This window comes from Alligator mississippiensis, chromosome 8 (assembly GCF_030867095.1).
Source record: "Alligator mississippiensis isolate rAllMis1 chromosome 8, rAllMis1, whole genome shotgun sequence".
Taxonomy (NCBI): domain Eukaryota; kingdom Metazoa; phylum Chordata; order Crocodylia; family Alligatoridae; genus Alligator; species Alligator mississippiensis.
In genome coordinates, this window is record NC_081831.1 from 58,790,457 (window position 1) to 58,818,058 (window position 27,602).

General features: G+C 42.1%; 1 protein-coding gene across 1 annotated transcript; it reads right to left on the minus strand.

Annotated features, from left to right (window-relative positions):
- TENT5D (terminal nucleotidyltransferase 5D) lies at positions 1-27,021 on the minus strand. The gene is made up of 3 exons (XM_059732753.1): positions 26,897-27,021; positions 19,153-19,275; positions 1-4,941 (listed from the first exon to the last, which is right to left on the minus strand). The coding sequence occupies exon 3, from the start codon at positions 4,920-4,922 to the stop codon at positions 3,747-3,749; it is 1,176 nt and encodes a 391-aa protein (XP_059588736.1). The 5' UTR covers positions 4,923-4,941; positions 19,153-19,275; positions 26,897-27,021; the 3' UTR covers positions 1-3,746.
- Between the last annotated feature and the right edge of the window lie 581 nt (positions 27,022-27,602).

Below are 27,602 nucleotides of genomic sequence, written 5' to 3' on the forward strand. Positions count from 1 at the left end.
TATGCTTCAAATGGACCTTTTACAATATAACACAAAATTCAAATGACATTTTTAAGAAAGCACTTGAAACTTTTACACTTACATCCTGACAACATTAGATTACTTTAAACTGTAAACTTTGAGAACTTTTGAATATGATTAAATAAAATTGGCATTACATTTCCCAATTGTTATAATTATTAAACAGATTGTAACAACAAGTTAATAATGTAAACATGAAGCTCAAGATACTGGTACCGAAAAATGTCTCAGAATTAATTCTTTGTAGAGATTTATATTTGCACATAGTAAAATAGATAAGGACTGGAGAAGAGGTTACAGTATCATATTTTACATGTTGATGTCAATGTTGTTCAAGCAGCAGTCTACATATATGTATATGTCACATCCCTGTCTCTAATATTAATTTACAGAATCAGTACTGTCTTTAAAAATCTCCAGGTTTGATACTGCTGCTAATTATTTATATGATCTGTTCAATGAAACGTTTAAAAAGTTATATTTTTAATTGTTTGTGTATGTATATATAATGTGTGTGTGTATGTGTGTGTATCAAATCATTACCCCCCCAATAGCCTTCATAATTGAATGACTACCTCTACCTAAGAAATACAAGACCTTTTTAATAAATTAAAAGGGTTTATTTATACCTGAGACATTTTTGCATATTGATGTCTTTTATACATTTACCTGTAGGTACTATAAATATGTCCTTTATGTTCCCTTACAATCAAATCCAAAGCCCACTTAAGCCAACTAGATTTATTCCAGTAACTTCAGTGACTTCTGGATCAGTCCCTCATTGTCTAACCTGGATTTAAACAGAGATGTGTCAAGTACTTAAAAAAATCCAGAAAAGAAAATCTGAGCAGTTGCTGTATGATAGCACTAGTTAGTTTATACATATCTGCAGCTATTTCACCATTAGCTGTACTTTTAAACAAGGATTTCTTCACTAACCAAATAAGCGTTATAGTCCTACTACACAGAAATGTTGCATTATGATACTACTACTTGTTAGTACAAACTGATAACATTCTTAAATGTTTCTCCAGTTACTGATGTGTTGGATGTGTAAGGGATGTAAGAAAACCCTCCATCTTTATGGATCTATGCTTTGATTCTTTAGGTCATCAAATTTCTCCACAAAATTCCCATCACAGCTAAGGAAGCTTTACATTTTTTTTTGGTTTCGGTTAGTATAAAATCACCATATCAGTACCCCCAAACCTGTAATCATTTATAATAGTGGGATTGGGATTTTTCAGAAGAACCCTGATCCCACTGACATTCCATGAGATTTGCTCAACTGTCCAGCTTAGGCTCCTTTGAAAATTAGTTGTGCATAACTTTAATAAATAGTCTCATGGAAGTCAATGAGATTGCAGATGCGCTGAAAATTAAGTACAATCATAAGTACCAGAAGAGGCATGGTATAAATGGCATTATGGAGCAGTATACAGCACTATTCCTTTTGGTGGAAAGCAGATGAAAATCACAGGTTCTATTGTTAGAAATGTACTGCACTGTGTATGTGGACCACTATTTTACTAGTGGAATTTTTTTGGAAGTGCTTCAGTTCCATACAGCAGTACAGTAACATAGAAATTAAAAGTGCCTATTTTATTAAGTACAATTGACACAAGTGGTAAGATCATAATCATACTGGTAAAATTGAACTAAATGTGCCCTGAGACATGCAATTGGACATATTTGATAAATCAATAAAAAACCAGATAATGTATTCATGAAAGACATTGCACTGTTCATTTGCCTCCAACTAGATTATTGCACCCTTATTCCTCTTACAATCATTTCATGTACATCATTCCATAGTATGGAGTGGTTTTATATTGCACTACATTATACTGAAAGGAATTCACTCAAGAGGGAAAAATCAACAAAACAGTCTTACAAACAGTTTTTTAATCTACTGGCGAGATCATAAGTGGGCCTCAGTAAAGTTACTTTTCATTGGCAAGCGGATAATTACAGACCATAGATCTTAGAAATATAAATTTGGAAATGTATGATTTAATGTACCAATACATACATTAACTCAAATAAAATGTAGTCAATACTTTGGTTTGCATAACATGATGTAAAATGATGCATCATTTTATCATTAGCTCTAAGGATAAGCAAGTGACATACGAAGCATCAGAACTAGCAATACCTCTTGCTGAATTTTTCAACTGGCTTACAGCTTATATTTTGAAACAAAATCTACTCTAATTATGTTTTTCATTAGTGAGCTTTTCCAATATCCGCTCCTTGCATTGGAGTCAATTGCTGAATTTGGCTTGTTTCAATGGGAGTAGGATTGTGGTGCTAACACATTGAAGTGAATGGTACAATTTCCATTGACTTCAGTGCTGCAGGACTGGACCACTTTTTAATAGAAGAGGATATTTTGTAAGCCAGAGATGGAGTTCCAACCACAATGTTTCAAGTACCCTCATTTCTCTTTCAGGAGCTATCTAGCATGACATATTCTAAAATACATTACACTTTTCATGGAACAACTGGCACAGGGAGGCACTTAAGTGACATGTTTGAAACTTATCTTTGGTAAACACACTAAAAAAAAACTAATGTTTTGTTTTTTTGTATTTCCTGATCATGAGAGAGATTTTGATTTGCTACTATTGTATGTGCACAGACGTCTAAGCATATACAGGACAATTCTAGTATAAAATAGTATATCAAATGCCCCTGCTAAGAACATGGTTTTAAAATCACTTAAAAATCACACAGTCCCTTTTTTTTCCTGATTACCATTTGGTATTCATTTAGCTTATTTTATTTCTGGTCACTATTAAATATCTACGGAAAAAAAAAATCCATGTGCAGAATAGGCACCTTCTCCCTCATGATTTTGGCTTACTTTTCATGACTATTTGAGCAGAATGACTAAATCACCTGCTTAAAAACTTCTATTGTGTGGAATTCAAACCAAGAGGCCAGCCTTGCATTCCTTGGCTACCCGTATCTCTCAATGAAATCAGGGGGAATTTTGGGTGGACCCAGATTGTAGAATTGGGCTACGGTGTTAATTAATCTTGTTAGGTGTTGAGCAGCACACAGGTGAGGAAACTATCCTCAAGTACTAATGTCTTTAATGGGAGTTGAGAGTTGTTTGGCATCTTGCTGGCTTGCACCCAGAAAGCAGAATTTAACCTATTGGGATATTTAACAATGTCAGTCGACCAGTGCAAATTCCAAAATGCACTGCAACTCCAACTGTATTTGAGTTGGGTACAGCTGACAAATTTGGTCCAGTTTGTTTACTATATCTTTAATGCCAATGTTTTTTTAAATCTGTTGACTTCAAAATCAGGTCTTTCTACTGAACAACCTTTTAGCATATTTTTCCAATTACACTGGTTAAATTATAGGGAAGAATTCTTTAGAACCACTGTCTATAGTACTTTGTAAAATTAGAACTGTTTATATCTTTCACTTTTTGGCTCAAAGGAATGTAAAACTCAGTCACAGAGTATTTCTGTTTTAGGAAAATATGAAGAGCATCATGAATTTGTAGAATAGTGACTAGCAATTATACATGTACATAACTTATCTGATGCCGTGTGTAACAATGATTTTACATACTGACTGATCAAGACCGATGGCAATCTGCAAGAAAGTCCTAAAATCAAAAGTGATAGTAAAACTTGCTTTAACGAGGCCTTTATTGTGGAAAGTATTGGAAGGGGGTGGGTGTGCAGTGAGAGGTTAATGTTTTTCTAAACCATGCCACTTTGCATTTGTATGTGAAATGGGTATGGCTGGTAGATGATAGGTGGCTGTCCATGAGCAATGTAGTAATTACTGAAGTTTCTATCACTGATATATGGAGCAGGCTGATAGTAGCATGTAACATTGGCTGCATTTGGGATGATATTTTGTTCTCCTAGTACTTTTAAAGCCAGAATTGTAATCATGTTCAGAGTTTGTCTTCGTTCATGTCCCATGAGACAGACTGTACTCTCATTTACAACTCCACGCAGCGTCATCAGGTAGTCATATTTACTCTTTTCTTCCCCAATGAAGTGGTTGCGCAGGTATGACTCAATTTTCCTTTGCTGCTCAGCCACATCAGGAAAATCAATGAAGAATCTGGAACACATGTAACGTTCCAAAGATTTGATTTCAGCCTCATCTGCTGGCTTAAAATCACGAACCAGGAGATTGCTGTATTTCAGAAGGCCTCCACCTCTGATTTCCTCAGGGTTCCTCGTGGAAATAAGTTTGTATTTTAAATGGTCCATTGCCTCTCTGAAGTCACCATACATGCTCTCTGCAACAACAGTAGGATGCGAGTCTTCTGTCAATTCACAGTCTGTGTCACTGTAAACATTTAATATGGAATCCAGGATAATTTGAAAAGAGTCCACGCTAAATTCAAACTGTCGTCTGAGCGAGTTTACAAATTTTAGTTCTACATTTTTGCCACTGTTGTTTGACAATGAGATAAGGCTCCAGCGATCATGATCAGTGGAGACTTTGACCATCTTCTGCACATATGCATCCTTCATAGTCTGAGCAGTGATTTTTTCTTTATTGACACATTTTGGTAAAAAGTCCAGTAGGCAATTCAGAACAGCCTCCTTAACAACCTGAAATTCATGTTCACTTGGAAGTTCAACACCAAAAATGATATCTAAATCCTTGTAGCTAGTTCCTTTTTGTTTTACAAGGATGTGGCTAGCTGTTGAACCATTCAGGCGGATGTCTCTAACACTGATTTCCTTCTCAATCAGTTGTTCCTTTACAACATGAATAATATCCTTTGGTTTTATTTCTAGTGTTGGAAAATTTCCTCTTCCATGAATAGGTATTACTTCAGTTAGTACTTGATCCAATATTCTAATCTGATCCCAAGTGAGGTTACTCAATCTGGAATCTAAGCCCTCAGTCATCGTGAAGTCAGTTGGTTAACTAAGAAAAAGAAAATAGTTAAGAGGAAAATGTTAGGATCTACTCCAACATTAGAAAGCCTGACATTTTCATACAAACTGACAAATACATCATAGCTATAGAAGGCAAATTTAGGTACAATGACAAATTAATGCATTTTACATGGAACTGTAACATGAGCTGGATATCTGACTAAACCACTGTAATTTCTTATCAAGCAATTTTAATTTATTCATGCTTTAATCCTACCAGGCAACAATTTATTACTGTATAGAGAGACAAAAGACAAAAGACATCTAAAGTCAATTTAGTAAGCCATACATGATTCAGTGCAAAACCACTCGAGATTAGCTGTGCGAGCATCCCAGTTGTTACAGTTAAATTCAATACAGTTTTCAACCTTCAGAATTAAATATTCAAGTTCAGACCTTTCGGTCTTGCAGCCAGATCTCCCATTGTGTTCACTGGGATTTAAATACATAGTACAGTTGGAGGGTCAGGAAATGATATACGAACAACAGAAATAAAGCATCATATTGATCTTGATCTTTAACATTTCTAGTACACCTATCACTTTAGTCTCTGAATGCCATCTAGGTATGCAGAGCATCTAATATTTTTCTTTGTCATTTAAGAGCTGGATACCTAAGAGTCTGTCAAATTGTTCTCATACCATCTCTGAAGCAAAATCTCTCTCTTCTGCCTAACCTAACAACAAGGTTTAGTCTTCAGGGATTGTGATAAACCTATGTCTGTTTACAATGAAGTTTGGCTTTCATGAAGTAAAAACTAGTCAGAAGTGCCTTGTCTCACCTCCACTACACGTGACTAGAAAACTGATATAAAAGGTATTGGGTAAAATTCTGGCTTTAGCACACCTGCATCTAAACTTTTGTTTTTACCTCATCACATTTAGCAGGCAGTTCAGCCATAATGTAGATTAATTGTTTTAATATTATAATCAGAAAAAACTGCAAAGGCCAAAATGTTGGGCTTACAATACTGCTAACTGAACATGTGCAAAACATTATCTTCATGAAGCTTCATAATGGATTTATGTAATTAAATGCTCTAATTTTGTAATTTTAAGTATGTACACTATGAGTATAATTAAAAACAATTATACAATTAGGTAATTAGGTGTAATTACAGTAATTGCATAAGTCACTAAGAATTGCATTCAAGAAGTTACACAAAGTGAAAAAAAATCACAGTCTAGCATTGGTTTCCATTGTGTAAGGAAAGAAGAATTAACTTAATATTACTTATTACTAATCTTTATTGTTGGTATTGAATGAAAAATGCTGTCCAAATTTCTAAACAGTTTTCCCAGAATCTGTTAATGTTCTTTAGTTATGATTCTCTCCTTACCTGCCTAAGCTTCCTCAACTCCTGCATTGCAGGGGATCACCAAATACAGGTTTCCCTCACTTCATGTGGGTTCTGTATGTGTGAATTGCAATGACCCTTTTTATATAAAAAATCTGTTATATGCGAGGTAAATTCACTCTTATGTGATCAGTGTGGTGGGAGCCCACAGTCAGCTGCTTTGTGCACTATATTGTGGGAGTGATGCGCACTCAAATATAGTCCCCTGTGTGGATCTGTGCTCCTCACTTGTAATCTGCAACGTGTTTCTGTAGTTGCCATCCCATTATGATAGTGCTCTGTGCTTGTGTGTACTGTCTGCTGTTGGTGAGTACCAAAATTGTCTTGTAAAAGGGGTAGAAACGGGTCTGGGTTTGGTACAGTGGAGGTCTTGGAACGCATTCCTATTTGTTACATTGTAAAGTGGGTTCCCTTTATGTGAATTCAACTTATGTGCTGTTTTCCAGGAACGCGTGTACAGCATAAAGCGAGGGAAACCTGTACTTAAGGAGTTTCATTGCTGAATCCTATTATAACATTTTCCATCACTCTTCTATAAGTTCCATCACAACAGATACTTTGATTTGTTAACTTTTCAATTAAGTTCAGTGCTTGGTTTCTGTGACTTATAGTGTTGAATGTGAAGCTAAGTTGAAAGGCTGTTTCTTGCTCTGAATGGCTATGTAATGAAAGGAGTGATTATGAAAATGCACGGGCCTTCTTTTTCAGCTCAAGAAGGGAAAAAGTCTCTAGTTAAAGTCATCTTGGAGACTACCAGAAATGTTCAGGAGTGAGCATTCCTCTGGATATGACAGGCTGTTATTTAGACATCTGATAGATACAGTTTTAGACAAGTATGGTACTAAAAATTGGCCTTTGTTAATTGAAAGGGTTGTATTTTCCTATATAAGCCTTATGATTTTTCCCTTTCCTTATTTTACATGAGTTCAAGTCTTATTTTTAGAATATACTTTTCTTGGTTTTGTGTATTAGCTTGTAGAAGTCTCAGTGGAACTAAAGATACTCTTATTTTGAAATTCTTCCTCAAATTGTTTATAAAGAGTGAAGGAGGATTTTTCATGTGATTGCTCTTGAAATGTGCTGTTACAACACTACAGAAGGATCAGGAGAACAGCCCCTAATATACCTGAATGCTGTGCATAGACAAAATGGGTGTTGTTTTGTGGCAGTATTATTTGTTTCTTATCTTCTCTAAAGTAAAATACAAAATTCCCTTGTCACAATGCCTTTTCAGTTAGGATTCCTGATTATAACATGGATGTTTTATTAAAAAGGTATATTAAGTTGCTAAAGGCTTAGAATAAAAAGTCTAGTATTCAGTGGCAGACAGGAAGAATTGAAAGTTTAATTATGAAAAGATTTATTTCGAAATAAAAAGTAAAAAATATATATTTTTTCCCCACCTTGTTATATGATATTCCAACTCAGCCATGATCATTTGGCTATATATAACTGGCACCCCTATTCTTCAGGTCTAATTAATCCCCAAATAAAAAAGCCTTAACTGAATTTAAGAATGTGAATTGTCCTATTTATTTAGTGGGACTACACACTTAAAGTATGAGTGTGTTTGCACAATCAGTTCTTCATTTCACAGAAGGAAACATTTAGGTCCTTTGCCTAGGAGAACTTTGTTTCTCAAATTCTATTTGATATAAAGAGGATCTTGACTGATTGGAGGGAAAAAAGGGACTGGTGGTCTAAAATTCATCATGTGGTTTGCACATGTGATAAAGCGTATATAACTAGCTCTGTAAAGGGAAGAAGTAGCTTTATCATGGTGTTGGACAATTGGATGAGAAAATAATGGATGGATCAAAAAATAAGTCTCTTCATGATATTAAAAAAAAGGAGTTGTGGGGCCATGACAGCAAAGAAAATGAAGTCTTCTCTTCAGGTATCAACAGATCGTAGTAATGTCTTTATAACCTTGTCTAGTTTTATTTTATGTTATAATACATAATAGAAGCATTTATGTGTCATCTCCCCCCCCCCTCCCCCTGCTGTCTTCATTTATATACTGGGGGAATGTGCAGGTGTTTGCTATACCTGATCACTTTAAGCTACATGATCATAGGTTGGAAGTGACTTGTGTGCATGATTGCCAGTGCTGGGAACCATGCTGGAAACCCAGTCTATCTAAGTCAAGGTGGGAAGAGGAGTGGGTGGGTTCAGAGGGGCTAACAGGTCCATGGGGGAATTTGGTGGGTTGAAGGTCTGCAAGAGGGATTGGTGGGTCCACATGGGGGGTTGCCCACCTTGGGTGGGGAGCTGGGGGGTGGGAGGGGCTTTAAATATAAAAAATATCTGTCAGATGGGTAGGAAGAATGTGGCCCTGGGGCTGAAACAGGCAGTTGGGTGTTCCCAGCATCAGGGCTGTGCTTTGACATTGTATAGAAGTTTGCTAGATTGAGCTAACCCATCCCCAGTCTAATTTAGTTCACCACCTTGGTGAACTAATTTAGATCAGGCTGGCCATTTTTTGCCCAGCTTAATCTCCCCAAACATCTGCACAGATGAGCACTTAGATCAGGGGTGGGCAACTATTTTGGCCAAAGGGCCACTTAACAAGTCATGGTGGGCCAGACACAAAATCTTTCAGAAGATATAATTTTAACAAATTAAAGATTTAAAAAAATTCATATACTAAAAATCAAACATCTACTATAACATTTTAAATTTATTTCAAATACTTTTTGTCCATTTTTATGGGGGGGTTTTAGTAGTATATATAGAGGTGATTGCATAATAGCTCAAAATAAAGTCTTACTCTTGTATATTGTGTGCTGGGGCAGAAGCCACTTGGCTGCAGCTTCTCCTCTGCCTGGCTGAGCAGTGGTGCCTGGTGCATGTCACCATGGCCACTGTCTCTTCCGGATACTACCTGCTATGTGGAGCAGTGTAGCGGGAGCTGGAGGAGATGCTGTAGGCAAGGGGAGCTGAGCAGTTCCCAGGGAGCAGCAGCAGTAGTCCCACTGAGAAGCTGGGTGCCCTAGCTGTGGCTGTGACTATGGCCAGGGCCAGGGCCAGGGCCAGGCACAGGTGGGAGCATGGTGAGGGCTGCCCCACGCTAGATACAATCAAGTGTTGGGCACCTGCCTGTGGGCCAGATTCAATCAGTCGGCAGGCCAGATTTGGCCTGTGGGCCATATTTTACCCACCCCTGACTTAGATTTAAATGTAATGACTGCATGTTGAGTGTGTGTTTGTGTGTGTTTGAATAGTCTCAAATATCTTGCAAACTTATAAACAGCTAGGATTGTTACATTTATTTTTAATGTTGAGGATCCAGCTTAACAAGCTATGTAACATACATAACTTTAAGTATATAAGTAGCTCTATAATAATCTATGGAACTAATCATGTCCTTTAAGTTAAACACATGCTTAAATACCTTTCTAAATCATAACCTCAATTCATTTTTAACTGCTGCTAACAAAGTATTTTCAGCAACTTAAGTTTGGTATATTTTCACATTCAGTATATACTCTCATATTCAGCTTATACACTTACATGAATTTACGATGCATATTTATTATATTTGACATGAAAGCAAAACAAATCATTGTTCTTCAGATTCATTCTCCACATGGCTGTCATTGTATGTATATAGTATTTACAAAAAACTACTAAATAAAAAACTGTTATTGCTCCACTACTATAGGTTCATAGATGTTAGGGTTGGAAGGGACCTCAGTAGATCATCGAGTCCGACCCCCAACTATCTTTCTGAAATCCAAGGGGCTAGGGATGGATTTCAGTGGAGTGACTTAGAAATTTCTCACACCACTTGTGAAAAATATTTAAGATGAAAAAACTTGTTTCATCTGGGAAATACAAAAGAGTCTGGTGAATTACTATCATGATGAGGGCTTCCAACTCTAATAGTATATTTACTGAGACTGTAAGTTTGAGAAAGTAGGACACAAAGCCAGAAGAATCCACAAACCCCAAACTACTTTACCTCTGCTCTGCCGTATCAGGGCAAAGATTTTAATTTTGTACAAAGTTCAGTATGAATATCTGAAAGTATCTGTTTCTTGTTCACTGTTTTCCCATTTAAAAGCTCTCAAACGGGTAAATAAAGAGCTAAACAAAGTTAGAAGCATAAAGCTAACAAAAACAAGTTGCCCTGGAAAATTTGTTTTGGAAGTGTTTAATATTTCTCTCAACAGTATTAACAATTCATCTATATCTTTCCTACCAAGATATCTTGGGTCTTCATTTGTGCAACTCTTGAATGTTTATGGAATTTGCAATGTTACCAAATATAGTTGTCAACAGTGAATCCTAAATTCAGTCCTGTCAAATAAAGAAACTAAGGAAAATAGTATTTAGGGCTTTTTTCTTAATTTACTGATTAGCGCTTCACATCCTTGAGTGAATGGGTTCTGCTTAAATTGCCACATGCTGCAACTCCTGCAACATAACACATCAATTCCTTGATTCAAGTTCTGATCTTGAATAGAGTAAATAAGTCATACCAGGTGGTAAAGTGGTTTGTGATGTGGACAAAAAGTTTACTGTGGGTGGAAACTGTAACCACACATTTTTCTAGGTGTATATGCAAGACCTGATCCAAAGTCCATTGAACTCAGTGGACAGATTCCTGTTGACTGAAATGGTCTTTGAACTACACCCTCATTGTAGGTTTGAATTCAGTTTTACCATGGTTAGAGGTTAGTTCACAAATTCTCTGCACTGGGTAGTCCTCTGATACATGTAAATTTCACTGTAAACAATTATGGGATTTATACTTTCAAAGTCAATTCTCAACAAGGAGTGTATTTAATATTACTACAGCTTCCATGGAAACCCAGACATGTAGAATTTAGAAGCCATTCTGGTCTAATGTAGGTCGTATTTTGACCATAAACTATTTAACGTTCTCTTTTCTTATTTTCTTTATCTTGCATTTTGAAAATAGTTTCAAAAGATTCACAATATGCTGTCACTTTCAAACAGAACACATCTAAAACCATTCTGTGCAGATGCTGGCTCTGTTCTGTACTGCTAGCTTTCATTTGCACTCAGATGTTTGTTTTACAAAAAGTAACTGAATATTTTGATGCTCCGATTGTTTTTACTTTTAACTGCATCTGAAACAAGTCACTGTGGAATCTTTCATATATCATATTAAAATGTCTCATAAACTATGTCAATTAGCCCTGTTCCATTTTCTAATTTGAGGATAGACTCCTAAGATGCTCAAGGTAACTCTTCAGCTTCCCCCCCCGCCCCACTGCATTTTTGTTTGCTGTACATGAGTTATGTCCATTGCTAATGATTTCTGTGCTGTGTTTGTGTAAATTTTAATCTAATTTAAAAGAAAATTCTCCACTAGGCATGAAAAATTTTAAGTACATTTTAGATTCAATTAATTCATTACTCCAAAGAGATTGGTAATAGTGACTAATTATCCATGAGCATCTAATAAATTCAGGGACCCTGGTTTTCTCTGTTTAAAAATCACAAATTCTCTTATTAAAAATTTCACAGATTCTCTGATTAAAACCCCCAAATCTACTTTTTTCTGCAATAAAAATGAAATCCCACTATATATATATACATATATATATATATATAGGTATCAGTTGAACCCAATGTTTTATTGATACGTTTACAATTTTAAAGCAATTTGGAAGACTACCAGTGCCTCGATCATTATAAAATAAATTCCAAATACCTACATTTTTTGGCATTTGTTTTTGGTTTTTTATATCATGGAAAATCAGAACTCACCCTGCCCCCTTCATTCACCAGGATGCAGGTCCTGCTCTGGCTGTCATCCCTCGCCCTCCCACTTCTCCCACTTTGTGGCACTGAGCAGCCCTGATATGCCAATGCCCAGCCCATTAGGGCTGTGAGACGCTTCGGCCCCTGATTCAATTCAACAGAGATTTGGCCCAATTCACTGGCCAAATCTCTGAATCCGAATCGATCAGAGGACCCTTTAATTTCTTCAAATCGAATTGGAACCCTCCTAATCGACTCAGAGAGATTCAGAAAGATCCAGAAAGATTCAGAGATTCAGACATAGAGACAGCTTTAAATGTTTTTTCTACATACCTCTAGGTAGCAAGGGCTCATGAATGCTGCAATGCTGGGGTGCATGGAGTATCCCATATGAGCGCAGAGGGCTCCCCAGAGCGCTCAGCAGCAGAACCAGAAGTGGACCAGAAGCACTTCCGGTCCACTTCTGGGTCTGCTGGGGAGTATGCAGGGCCCCCCCCCCCACCCCCGTATCCCTCAGCTGGGTCCCCCTGTGGCCAATTGTGAAGCCGGGGGAGCGCAGGACAACCTCTTGCGCACTCCCCAGCAGACCCAGAAGTGGGCAAGAAGTACTTCTGGTCCACTTCTGGGTTTGCCACCGAGCACATGGAGGGTCCCCCCACGCTCCTGTGGGATGCTCCATCTGCCCCACCATTACAGTGTTCACAAGCATGTGGAGAGCCCCTCACACCCCTGTGGGATGCTCCATGTGCCCCAGCATCACAGCCATGATGAGCCACACCTGCTACCTCAAAGAATGTAGAAAATGTTTTTAAAGCTACGTCTATGCCTGAATCGCTGATTATCTGAATCAGCATCAAATCTTCAGATTCGGATTCAGCCGAATCGAATCAGTGACAGTGATCCAAATCAACTAATTGAATCACTGTCCTTGAATTGGACTGAATCTGAATTGAATAGGACCTACTTCACACACCCCTATTGACCCTCACTCCAGACCCACAGCCCCCCCAACCTTGCTGGTGCCTCACTCCTGACCCACAGGCCCCCACCCCTGCTGGTGCCCCTCACTCCCCATCCACAGCCTCGCCACAACCTAACCCTGCCAGAGGGGGGTTCCAGCTGCCAGAGCTACAGGGCCAGGGACCTGGGTCTGCAGCCCCCTGCCTCCTGCAACATCACTTGACCCCAGCTGCTGCCCATGGGAGGTGGTGGCAGCTGCTTCAGTGGAGCAGAGCACAGCTCTCCCTCCCCAACAGGCAGCACAGCCAGAGCAGAGCCCATCGGGGGGCAGGTGTGGGTGACCCACTGTGGGTGCAGGTTCCTTCCCATTGTCCTTCCACCGGGACCTTTGCAGCCCAGCAGTCAAGACCCAGTGCATCAGGGCAGAGTGGGGCAGAGTGGAACAATGAAACTCAGTGAGCTGCAAGCAAAACACTGCCCTGGTTGAAGTGTGTTCTGCCTGCCCAGCAGGAGCAGAGGTGCCAGCATGGAGTTGTGCTCCTTGCTGCTGCTGGGTAGGCAGGGGGAGCTTCACCATGGTGACTTGGGGCTCATGGCAATGGCACCAAGCTTCCCCACCTGGCCCTGCTCTCCCCTTCCATGCCAGGTTCCACCTGCTCAGCTGCAGAGGCTCCAAGGGGAGGGCAACGGGGAAGGGAGCCTGAGCCCACAGCAGGCAGCCCGCCTCTGCCCTGCACATAAATCTGGGGGGATGTGTCCCCCATTCCCCCCCAGAAGTGTGCACAGAGGTGGGAAGCCAACTCCCCTCCCCACCCCCCCAGATGAGCCACACGCAGCCCCATCCCATCCCCTGCCCAGGCCCTGCAGCTGCGCATTCCTGCCCTAAGCCCCAAGTCCCATATACAACCAAGCTCGGCAGCAGCCCCAGCTCTGACCAGCTCCCTCTCTCCCTCCCTTACTATGGGGGCCTCAATCCCCCGCTCCCCTGACTTACCTGCAGGGAGCTTTATGTACCTGTGTGAGCAAGCATATGCACATGGCGCCCCTGCCTGATTGCCCTTCTCCAGCTCCCCCCAGTCCCTTGCAGGCTGGAACTCTGCCAACTGGCAAGGGGAAACCCACCATTTCCCACAGCTTTTTCTCCTTTAAAAAAGAAAATCTAGGTTTTTTTCCTTAAAATGAGAAAATCCACATTTTTCTCCTTAAAATGAGAAAATCTGCATTTTACCACATTTTTCCATCACAAACAGAAAACCCAGATCCCTGAAAAGCTGAAGAAAAGTGGATGCTTTATTAACAATGGGTTGGCTTCACACATGCTATGGAGAATATAGGCCAGTGACTTTTAAGCCATCTAATTATCAGGAGTCAATTCCATTGAAATTCAATATCCCTCTCTATTTGGAAATGACTATGCATTGACATATGATGAATTTCCCAAAGTGTTTTATGTACAATTCAGTAGGATTCTGGCAGAGTCAGTGTACTGGCTAATTAAAACTAGTGATGAGTTATCCCAGTCTAGGGACAGACATTCAAAAAGCCTGAGCCTGAATTGATTCAATCTTTGCATGTTAGTCTAACCTGCAAAGCTTGAACCAATTTGGAGGTGGACAGACATTCCCTTTTCATTCCAGACATGCAGGCACATGCCTGCAGTGGCTCAGGCTAGAAGCTGGGGGGCACTAGAGCAGCCCTCCCTTCGCTTCTACAGGGCTGAGCTGAGGGGGTGTGGCCAGGCCCAGAAGGATGCTCTTATTATCCCCCACCCCCTTAAGCAGCCCAGCAGGGAATGTTTATAACCCCTAATTCAGTGTTTATCAACCCATTAAGAAAACAAAGTCTCTCTCCATTAACTAATGGAGCTCTTCTTAAACAGCTTTTCCAAGGAAGAACATTAAGCTACCTGTTGATTAACTCCAAAAAGCCTGCCTGCCCCACAGCACAGACCATAGTCAGCGTGTGGTCTGCTAGCTAATGCTGAGGTGTCTGCATTAAAGCAGAGGGGAGAGGGGAATAATCCCTGCTTAGAAGCGAGAAGCCAGGCAGATGCTCTGTGCCTGCAAGTCTCTGCAGAGCTGCAGCCAGGGAGCAGAGGGGAGGGGCCAGCCCTGCTGTGGGGCAGCCCCTCCCAGCACACAAAGCATGCTGGGATGCTGGGAGAGTCTGATTTATCTTAAACCACCAAGGGGTCTGGAACAGACATTACATAAACCAGTTTGACCCAAATTAGTTAAGTCTGATACTACATTAAACTAGGTTTATCTCAAACTGTTTTCAGCCATTTTCAAAGTGTTTTATGTGCATTGAACATCTGTCAGGTTACAGGTTTAAACCAGTTGATCACTTAAACCACTTTATGTGTAATGTCTGTCCCTAGCCCCAGTGATGGGTTAACCAGGTTTTGCTGTACTCTGCATGCTCATCAGCTTCGTAAACTTCAACCACCACTGGTTCTATAAGCAGAAATAGCAATTGTCCAAGGATTTCTGCTCACAGTTCTAGTGTGCAAGAAAGAAGTAGTGTTGGGGCAGAAGGCATCTGAATTAAGAAAATATTCTGACCAGCTAGAAAGATCTTGGTTTTCAAGACCCCCACATCAAGGGGAAGAAATAGATTTGAGGCTCCTGAGGCAACTCTCAGAGACCATAAAAGCTAAAGAGGCGGTAGTCATGGGGGACCTAAACTACCTGGACATCTGCTGGGAGTCACAGACAGCAAAGTCCCACCGCTCACGCAGGTTTCTAACCTGTGTACAGGACCTCCACCTGACACAGGAGGTACACGGTCCCATTAGGGGGAATGCCATACTGGATCTGGTATTGGCAATGGGGGATGACATGGTAGGGGACCTACAGATCGGTAGCCATCTGGGGGACAGTGATCACCTAATAATACAATTCACCATAAGACATCGAGTGGGTAAGGTAACTAGTAGGGTGAAAGTGCTAGACTTTAGGAAAGCTGATCTCAATGAACTCAGGCGATTAGTCAAGGACGCACTGCAGAGTAGGAGTTTTGAAGTGATGGGAGCCCAAGAAGGGTGGCTGTGCCTTAAGGAAACGACCCTTCGGGCACAAAGCAAGACGATCCCTGTGCGAGGTAAAAGAGGGAAAGGGGCCAGGAGGCTTCCCTGGCTGACCAGAGAAATCCAGGGCAGCCTAAAGGCCAAAAGGGGAGCACATAAAAAGTGGAAACAGGGAGAGATCACCAAAGACGAATATACCTCCTCTGCTCGTGCTTGTAGGGAGGCAGTTAAACGGGCCAAAGCTACCATGGAGCTGAGGATGGCAGCCCAAGTAAAAGACAACAAGAAATTGTTTTTTAGATATATAGGGAGTAAAAGGAAGGCCCAGGGAGGAATAGGACCCCTGCTAAATGGGCAGAAACAATTGGTGACGGACAGGGGGGACAAGGCTGAACTCCTCAACAAGTTTTTTGCCTCAGTGTTCCTAAGCGAGGGGCACGACAAGTCTCTCACTGGGGTTGTAGAGAGGCAGCAGCAAGGTGCCAGACTTCCATGCGTAGACCCTGAGATGGTGCAGAGTCACTTGGAAGAACTGGATGCCTTTAAGTCGGCAGGCCTGGATGAGCTCCATCCGAGGGTGCTGAAGGCACTGGCCGACATCATTGCAGAGCCACTGGCGGGAATATTTGAACGCTCGTGGCGCACGGGCCAAGTCCCGGAGGACTGGAAAAGGGCCAATGTGGTCCCCATTTTCAAGAAGGGGAGGAAGGAGGACCCGGGCAACTATAGGCCAGTCAGTCTCACCTCCATCCTTGCCAAAGTCTTTGAAAAAATTATCAAGGCTCACATTTGTGAGAGCCTGGCAGGACAAATTATGCTGAGGGGAAACCAGCACAGGTTCATGGCAGGCAGATCGTGCCTGACAAATCTAGTCTCTTTTTATGACCAGGTTATGAAACGCCTGGACACAGGAGGAGGGGTGGATGTCGTATACTTGGACTTCAGGAAGGCCTTCGATACGATATCCCACCCCATACTGCTGAACAAGTTAAGAGGCTGTGACTTGGATGACTACATAGTCCGGTGGGTGGCGAATTGGCTGGAGGGTCGCACCCAGAGTGTCGTGGTAGATGGGTTGGTTTCGACCTGGAAGGGTGTGGGCAGTGGGGTCCCGCAGGGCTCGGTCCTTGGACTGATACTCTTTAATGTCTTCATCAGTGACTTGGACGAGGGAGTGAAATGTACTCTGTCCAAGTTTGCAGATGACACAAAGCTATGGGGAGAAGTGGACACGCCGGAGGGCAGGGAACAGCTGCAAGCAGAGCTGGACAGGTTGGACAAATGGGCAGAAAACAACAGAATGCAATTCAACAAGGAGAAATGCAAAGTGCTGCACCTAGGGAGGAAAAATGTCCAGCACACCTACAGCCTAGTAAATGACCTGCTAGGTGGCACGGAAGTGGAAAGGGATCTTGGAGTCCTAGTGGACTCCAAGATGAACATGAGTCGGCAGTGTGACGAAGCCATCAGAAAAGCCAATGGCACTTTATCGTGCATCAGCAGATGCATGACAAATAGGTCCAAGGAGGTGATACTTCCCCTCTATCGGCCACTGGTCAGACCACAGTTGGAGTACTGCGTGCAGTTCTGGACACCACACTTCAAGAAGGATGTGGATAACCTGGAGAGGGTCGAGAGAAGGGCCACTCGTATGGTTAAGGGCCTGAAGACCAAGCCCTACGAGGAGAGACTAGAGAAACTGGACCTTTTCATCCTCCGCAAGAGAAGGTTGAGAGGCGACCTTGTGGCTGCCTATAAGTTCATCACGGGGGCACAGAAGGGAATAGGTGAGTATTTATTCACCAAGGTGCCCCTGGGGGTTACAAGAAATAATGGCCACAAGCTAGCAGAAAGCAGATTTAGATTGGACATTAGGAAGAACTTCTTCACAGTTCGAGTGGCCAAGGTCTGGAACGGGCTCCCAAGGGAGGTGGTGCTCTCCCCTACCCTGGGGGTCTTCAAGAGGAGGTTAGATGAGTATCTAGCTGGCGTCATCTAGACCCAGCACTCTTTCCTGCTTATGCAGGGGGTCGGACTCGATGATCTGTTGAGGTCCCTTCCGACCCTAGCATCTATGAATCTATGTTTCCCATTAAGCTAAGGTTTAATGCATACAGTTCAGCGATTATTTATTTACTTTGTTAACCTGAGATAATGCTTGATTTGCCATGAGTTGTCAGTACAGTTACCATCTAGTTACCTTGAAATAACAAATAGTAACTCCAGCCCATATGTTCTTTTGTGAGAAAAGACTGCCTGCAATGTGTGCAAATAAATCTAAGCAGAAAGCAAATGGTTTGGACTCTCCTAGCACACGTCATCCCTCAGGACAGGACAAGTAAGTATTCAAAGAAAAGCAGGGTCATGGTCAGAGAAAACATGTTATGTCTTTTCCCCCAGCTAAACCAGAGCCATGGAGAAAAAGCAGCACTGTCACAAACTAACCACACATCAGTTTGCATAACTGGGAAAAATGCAAGCAGCCATAATATTCCATCATGCACAGCTGTGGATTTGAGAAAGAAACCCAAAAGTATATAATATTAGCATAATTTTTAGCCTCTAACAAAACAGATGAACTGGTAGCTTTCAGAGGGGTAGGATGCAGAGGAGTTCATATTTAAGCAGCTAGCTTTATATGTGCAGTACTACACATAATTCATCATACAGCCCATTCTTTTTACCCTCTAAATCTTTCCACTAAGTCTCAGAATTATACCATGTTTCAGATGCTTGTGGAGCCATCACATGGCAACTACTTTTCAGGCCCATATATTGCAGGACATTATACCAAGCAATCTCCTTCATGTAACACATGGAGTTTTACTATTTATCTTTTTCCATATCAATACAGGCAGTACACAAAACATAATGTCCCATGTAAATAACAAGGCTCTCACAATATTTCATTTTGCAAAATAACATCCACGGCTCTAAAAGATTGTTATAAATGTTAAAAAATAGAGTGAAATGCACAATATGTGATCTACTTTTGACTGTTGCCATTTGTATTAATTTACTACATTTTGCAAAGAAAAATGCTTTTACACTTGAATGCATACTACATTTTACTAATTCCTAAATTATATTTCCAGGGAGAATAAAAAAATATAGATTACCGTGGTAGGAGTGTTGCCAAGCATGTATTTCAGTAGAGTTAATAAGATGACTCACTGGATCTTTTGGTAAGAATATGAATTGTCATCTTGTCACTGATACAAACATGCACCTCCCAGGGAAAGCTGCAGGAAAAAACAAACAATTACATTCTTTTTGAGATAAATGTTAACTACCAGTCACCTGCTGTACATAATAAATCATACATTATGGCTTGGCAGTGCTACAATCATGACAATAGCCTTTTTAATCAGAAATGATAAGGTGAGAGCTATGAATGGGAAGACAGCAGTACTTAAAAAGAATCTTGGCTTCAGGTCATAGTTTTCTGCCAATGTACTTGGAAGATGTTAATGTCTTGCTAGATCTTTAAGGGATTAAAGCATTTTTAATACTTTTAGATAAGTAAATTAGCAAGACTGTAGTAGAATTGTGCAAGAGAAAAATTAGAATAAGAACCCAGCAAAAATTAAATATTAACTTTACATAAATGCAAAGATGGTCTTGCACTTTCCAAAACCGTCTTGCTTTAGCAAGTTAGGCAATTCTCAAATTAATTTATGATAATTATAGATGGTGCAAAGAGTGTATAAATCGAATGGGTCTTTGACCAGCTATGCATAAATTATAAGGATTTTTTTATTAATATTACACACATACGTTGTCACACCAGTCTTCATTTCTATGCCGTATTCAGTTCAAAGGTCTGCTGACAATCAGAAAAGCTATTTTCATCTTCCCTCTAGCATTAAATTACCCCTGCCTCAATGTGTGGCGATTCTAAAAGCAAGGACCCTTAAAACATCACAAGCAGGGGCCCATATTTATTTGTAACCACAGAATTTACTCTTTGCTGCAGAACTGCATTCCATAGTCTCTTCCTTTATGTTTCAACTATTTATGTTTCTGGTCTTTGTGGTTGCAAGGTATAAGCTTAAAAATACAACGTGTCTGATATCTACATACAGTGAGTCTGCAGAGTCCCTAAAACAGCTCTGTGAGGTGTGAACTGTTTTATTCATTTCCATTAGGACCTTGTGACTTTTTTCAAAATGCCACAGGATTCACATTTTTGTAGCAAAATATTCCATTTTTCTACAGCCAGGAGCCTGATATTTTATTTGCTGTCTCTGCCCTGCCAGGACCTGTCTGCAGCTGTCTTTTGCTTAGCTCTTCACAATGAACAGCTAATTGGATTACAGCGCATGCTCCCTGCATTGTTCTGTGGAACCAAGCAGCAGGGGTTCAGGAGCCAGTGTTGAAGTCCATTTTGCAACCAGAGAATGGAGGAAGAATGTTTAGGCTGGGAGTGGCTGAGGCCTGGGGAACCTTCTAGGTGAGATGCAGCTCAAAAGGGTTTTGTGGATGGTTTGGCAGGAAAAAGAGGTTCTGGAGCTCCAGAGTTTGAAAATGATGTCAGATCATTTGGAGAGCATAGAAAGTAAAATAAAACAAAAATACTTAAGTAATTATTCTCAAACCAAAAAAAATCATAAGTTTTACATTGTGTGGGTTTTTATTAACAGTGAGCTGTAGCTGTGTATGTTTGTGAGGGTGGGGGATGATGGCTATTAAGTATTTCATGGTGATGGAATAAATTAACATGGCAACAACATTTATGGTTTGTCCTTGTGACATTTAGGGAAGGAGAGGGAATCTGTATTTTTTCTAGGAAAAAATACCTATTATTATGTAGCAAGCTCATAAAACAGCATTAGAGACTGATTAAATGCTTCAGCTGTTCTTTGGATATTAATCTCAGTGGTTGTACTTTGTTGATTCATAACTTACAGAGAAAGATAGTGTATCTCAATTACTCTATACTCAGATTGTATCCAATTTTTTTTCAATTTGAAATAAAACATGAATTTAAAACCTCTTATGGTTTATATTTTTATTTCTTAAGAGAATATTTTGGCTGTGCCTATTTTGGAATAGAAATATATGCGTATTAGAGCAAATTCCAGTCATATTGGTGTTGTTACATATAATGACTGATAGTAGGGGGCAAACCTGTTTGGCAGACATATCACAAATTAGCCTTCAGCCTCCCCAAGGCCCATTCCAATCGCCTTCCCCTGCCCAATCTACTCCTCTGCTTTCTGCTCCCCACCCTGCATTCCCTATCTGATCTACTGCTCTGCTTTCTGTCCTATCCGCTGCTATGTTGCCTGTCCCCTCCCTGATCTTCTGTGTGCCACACACCAAGGCTGATCATGCCACTTGTGATATCCATACAGCTGGTTGGCTACCCCTGCTCTAGGACATGGGTTGGATTAGTAACGCTCTACCTATGACTCACACAGATTGTCAAAAGCAGCTGCTGTTTTGAGATGTCTCCATTTCTGGTTGTCTGACTTGAGGCATTTTGGGGCTGATATTCAGAACTGCTGTGCACTAGCAGCAGTTGGGCACTTCAGAACTTCAGGCCCAAAACTTGCAGCATCTCAAAATCAGTGGCCCCTTCTGAAAATGCTGGATTTTACGTTTCTATCCCTGTTTCTAAATGCAACTTATTATTATTTATCACTGTATTTACTTATTTTAATGGAAAGTCAAACTTACCCCTTCATCTAAGCATCCATGACAACTTTAAAATCAAACATGAAAAATCCCCATCATTATAGCTGAACTGCAGAAAGAGCAGGCAAGCTAAAGACTGAAACAATCCTCTTTTTCTATCTTTTGTCATCCTCATACTTATCTCTGTTTTTTGGGTTCATGCAGAAAAAAGAGGAGCTTCATAGTGTACTATGAAGGTCATTGAATGTGGGCTATTTCAGATCAAGGATGGAGAGAGTTATGAAGTCAGGGGGCACCTACTGAGAACACCCTGCCAGCTGCTCATTTATTCCATCTTGAGTGTCTATGCTGATCACAAACTTTGGCAGGATGGCTCAAAGAGACAAACAACCACCCACATAGTTTGGTATTATGCAGTGAAAATACCATGGCTTGAACTGGCTTGCAGTTATAGTTCCATTTTTTGAGATTGTAGTACATCACATAAGGTGAACTGAATTGGATGGATTTTGTGCTTGCATAAGTGAACTCTGATGAATACCTGTGTGCTATAGGAGGTTGTATCTCATGATTCAGTAGGTAGTACACTTTTTCCTGAATAAGGAGTGAACTAATAAGTCAGATTCTGTTAGGATGTATGCTTCCTTTGGAAGCTTCTCCTTTGTCTGGGATCTAAAGTTAAGGATACACCTGCTTGCTATCCCTAAAAATGTCTTGATATTATTTGTAAGAGTGGTGTTTTTTAAATGGGTGGCTCTGGCTAACTTCCAGTTTAGGAAATGCTGTACTGTACTCTATTTAATTTTTAGTGGCATGAAATCTAGCCTTATTCCACGTTTATGGGTTAACTGGGCTAAGCATTCGGTATATGTAAGTAGGTGCCTGGTTCTTTGAGTTGGGGGTGTCAAAGGCAGCCAGAAGCTACTGTCTCATGTGCCACTGGCTACAGAAGCTGGTGCACTTTTAACCACATTAGCCTGTTGGGCCACTTTGTCTGAAGTAAGCTCTGAGCTTTTATGTCAAAGACTTGCATAACTGATTACATATACCTGAGATGTTTGTTCATGAATGACTTTTCCTTTAATCTGTAATAATATTAAGCTAGTATTAAGTAGTGATTTTTAAAAAATTCAAAATTAAAATAAGTATTCCAATGACTGAAAAATATACTAATGAACTTTCATTTTTTGGGATATATTTATTTTAGTTTATAAAATAGATTTTGGGCTATTTTATTTTATACTTATTTTATGAGCTACATTTTTTAAGTTGGGGAAATGTACGAAATATTTACTAATTTAAGTACCAGCTTAGTAAGAGTCTTAATTTTCTTCAGGAAGACTTAGAGTTCCTCTAGAGCAGGGGTGGCCAACCTGCCACAAGTGGCACAGGTAGCCCTTGTGTGTGGCAGATCAAGTAGGGGGCAGGCAGCACAGCAATGGGCAGTACAGGAAGCAGTGTAGTGGATCAGGCAGGGAGGGCAGGGCAGAAAGCAGAGCATCAGATTGGTCCAGGATCACAGGGCAGGAGGCAGATCAGCAGAGGAAGGGGACTGGAGTGGTACTCAGAGGGTTGGAAACTTATTTGTGGCACACTTGCCAATAAGGTTAGTCCCCATTGATCTAGAGCACTTCCGCAAACATAGTTTTTGTGTAATTAAAAAGATTTCCTTCAGAATTTGACCAAATATTTTTAGGGTCCTGTGATAAAGCAAGCTGCCTTATTTTACTTAAGATGTATTAGTAAGAAAGCGACCTCAGTATTGCTATTGTTCATCCATATTGAAAGTAGAATGAAATGTCACTGCCGGTATTGCCACGCAGTTGAAAGAAAGTAAAACAATGATGAAGCAAGGCAAAGTGTGAGACCTAGCACAGATGTCTGTATTCATGGCTTTCCCATTGCCATCAATAATGCATGTCAAATGGCATGTGGTTAATGACACTAACTGCTAAGATGGCTTTAGTCAAACTTTTAATCACCCAAAGCTGTGAAAAGAGATTTATCACCATGGCATTTGGATATCAAAAAACTAAATGCTGCCAGACAAGTAAAGATATAGAAAAAGGGAATTAATGAGAAGATCAGCACACAGACAAAAGCAATGCCCGATATGGAGATCTACAGTGTTGCATGGAAAAAAGGCCATCCGTTTGTTGGTATTTGCTGGAGACCACAGCAATAGCAGCAAATCCTAATGTATCGGTGCAACACAATTATCTTGATAGTTCAATATGCAGACATCTTCATTTTACAGTTGTGGCTACATTCTCATGTTATATGCTACAACATTCTAATTTTGTACATCAGTAGCTCATGTGTAAATTGCTGACATCCTGTGCTAGTGCTGATCCTTGGCCTAGTTTTCTTTGTAGTTATGGACCCACACAAGCTAAAGAAGAGAAGTCAGTTAAGTGCTGAGTATGAACAGTGAGGCAGTATGATCTTTAAAAGGATAGATTTTTATTTTCTGAACCCAAGAAGATAAATTCTATACTGGCTTATCCCCATGGCACTTTTTTGATGTCAGAGGGATTGCCTAATTGTAAATTAACAGAATTTCACCATACTTGGACAAATTCTGTTCTCATGTATACTGTGTGAATTTTGATGAAACCAGGTATGTCAGGTTGCCCCTCATGTAATGGCTAAAGTTGTCCATATGTAGTTCTAGATTTTGTAAATGCTCAGTGAGCTTGGTGTTGTACCATTAAAATCCATGCAGGTTATTTTATTGATTTCAGTGGAAGCAATATCCAACCCCATATGCAGTACTCCCAGTGAAATTAATGAGTTCCACACACATAAGGATGTCTAGACCAAACACTGGAATTGTTTTAGGAGAAAACAGAAACAAAAAAATTATAGTACTAGCATTAATTTGCCACAAGTCCAATCCTGTAATCATGATATAGACGTTGATTCTGCAAAAGTCAACGAGAGGGGTTTTATTTTCAAGTCAAAGCTATGAAAATAGGTCCGGTCTTTTTTGTTATCATGTGTTATAGAAATATGCCTGAAATTAATGTTTTCTGAAAGCTGCTGAATTGTTTGGCTTCTGTGTACATTGCGTTTAAAGGGCAAACTTGTAAGCACCCTGAAACTGGACTCACAAAGGAACCTAACTAGGCCACCCTTTTGTGTGCTGGGTATTACTGACTTCTGCAAATAGTGCCAATGGAATCACTGGGATATGCAAAGAAAGGGGCTACTCAACATTTAGTAGTAGTGCAGTATGGCACACAGTATTTGTCAGTTCTCTTAATACACAGCACCTCCTTTTACCTGAACACTTTTACCCATGAGCCCAAATTCATCCCCCAGTTGCATTAGGGCAGCTTCCTTTACTGCAGGCCTATAAGTATAGCTAAGGAGAGAACTGGACTGTCTGCTCAGAGATTTACAAGCTGGTGATGGATTTACACCACTTTACCTGAAGAAAGAGTATGATACTGATTCCCTTAGTGATAAGGGAATTAAGCCTTATTGTGGATCAGGTTTAGAGAATCATTTAAACCAGCTGCTCTGAATGATCTTTCCTTACTCACAAAAAAAAAAGCAATTTTAATATGATTGCTCATGTATTTTAATCCACTTTACCCCCTCTAGTGGCTGGTCCTTAAAGTACCTGAGGCCAATACAGTTACAGGTTAGAGGTGTAGGTGTTTATGCTTTTAGTGCTGGAAGTGCTAGGGTCAGCTCTGAATTATAATTACAGCTCATACAGTACTTATATCATGTTGTATGACTTATGTTACTAAGAGACAGTGGGACAAATCCATTCTAAAGTTGTTTTCAGGTACAGAGCTGAGCAAAGATAGTTGGTAAGTTATACCATGCCACAACTCTCTCTGTGCAGCTTTTGGAGACCCATGTTTCTCCAAGGCCCAATTCCTTTTCCTGCTGTCAGAGGTTCTACAGCAGTATTAGTTATAGCCACCCTAATGTGCTGGACGTAGCATGGTGGGGTAGGTCACCATGGCTCAACCCGTTCCCTACCTTTCTGTACTAACTCCTTACCTATTTTGGTTCAGACTCCGTGTGCACTCCACACATTTTGGTAGCTATCCAGACCTAGAGGTGTGGTAGGAGTCCCCATCTAGTTCTAAAGCTTAGGGAGACGGACAGTTTAAACAGTGGACAGGGAAGTCCACTACCAAGTCTTTCAGTCATTCCTCAACGTTTGCTTTTAACAGTGGTCCACCTCCCTACTGACATCTTCATTGGTCCTTTCCAAATGGGGCATTGCAAGGACTATCCCTGGGCATAAAACACACAGGCAGCATCATGAATAGCCCTGGTTAGTCAGCCATGTTCTTTTGGATGCAATTAGTTCGTTTAGTTGAGAAATTTTCAATGGTTTGAAAACTGTACTAGAGAGAGACGTGGGTGGGGCAGAGAAGGGGCTGTGAAGAAATCACACAGTCTTTTTTTCCTCTCCTTCCCTCGTTGACAAGTTGTTTGGGAGCCGGTGCTGATTTCCAGAAATGCCTTCATTGTTTGCAAGTCATCACTAAAGGATGCGTTGCCCTTTATCTGCCCGTCTACAAGCTCCATTCACTTTGGGGGGGGGGGGGGGGGGAGCCCGTGTCTGGAAAGGCCAGCCGTGCTCGGGCTCCCCCGGACAGGACTTGCCACTTCAACTGTTCGCAGCTCGGTTTTGGCGGAGGCTGATTTGTCCTCGGAGCCACGTGGCCCCGTTTTACTCCCCGGCAGGAGGGAGAGCGAGCGAGCGAGCTCCCAGGGAGAAGCGCTCCTTCGCCCTCAAACGCCCCAAACTCCCGCCCGGGCACTTGTGCCGGCGCCCAGCCCAGCCCAGCGCCGTCCTTCCCGGCCGTGCCGGCCCTCGTGCGGGGGGAGGCCGGGGAGGCTGTCGGGGATCCCCCGAGCAGCGGCTTTCCCGCCGCGGCGCCCGCGAGCAACAACGGGCCGCGCCGTCCCGGCTGCTCCCGCCGGGGCTCCGGCACGGCCCTGAGCGCAGCGAGGGCAGGCGCCGGGGGGTCCCGCGGGCCGCGAAGCATGTCCCGGGGCGGCGGGGACCCCGAGCCGGGGCTGGCCGGGCTGTGCGAGCGCTTGCCGGGCGGCGCCGCCCGGGTCCTGGCGTCACAGTGAAGTTGGTGCCAAGTGCGGCCGCCCCCGCCCCCCAGCCGCGCCGCGCCGAGAGGGCACCGGCGGCCCCCGTGGCGCTGCCCCCCGCCCCGAGCCCCGCGCGGCCGCACTCACCGCCGGACTGGCGCGGGCGCCGCCTCCTCCCTGCCCTGCGGGCGGGCGCCGGGCGCGGCGGGTGTCTCGGAGCCGCAGGCAGCCGCCAGTGCCCCCGAGCCGCGGAGCCGGGGTGGCCGCTGCTGTCCGCGGCCAGGCGGGTGCTGAAATGGTCCCTCCCCGCGCCTCCCCCGCCAGCCCTTGTAGCGTAAACCCGTGGTCATGGCAACCCGGCGTCACACCGCTTAAGGTGGTGCCGCGCCCGCCGCGGGCTCCCGCGGCCGCCAGGCTGGGCGGCCCGCCTCGGCACCGAGGGGAAACAAGCCTTCCCCGGGCAGCCTGTGCCCCACCGCGGCACCCGCTCCCCCGACCTCTCCCTCAGCCGTAGCGGGCTCCCTTCCCTCCAGCGCCCTCGTGCCAGCCCCGCATGAAGCCACAGCTTTCTCCTCTCGCCCGCAGCTGTTCGCCTCCCTAAACCCCCTCCCTGCCCCCTGATCTCAAGAAGGTCCCATATTCCTCGTGCCCTGGGATCCCCCCCTCCGCAGGATCGAGGCGGGAGGGGGGAGCAGGCTGCAAAACAGTGAATGAAAAACCCTCCTCTGGCAGTCCTTCCTCAGCCCAAACCCCTTTTGGAGGCGGGAGAATAAAGGAGGACCGCTAGAGTTAGAGCCCCTTTCAAACCTGCTTCCGACAGATTTTATTTTTGCCCCAATCCAAAAACCAAATC

Bases quoted from the DNA above. Each gene is read 5' to 3' on its own strand.
- TENT5D (XM_059732753.1), bottom strand. From the start codon at position 4,922: ATGACTGAGGGCTTAGATTCCAGATTGAGTAACCTCACTTGGGATCAG.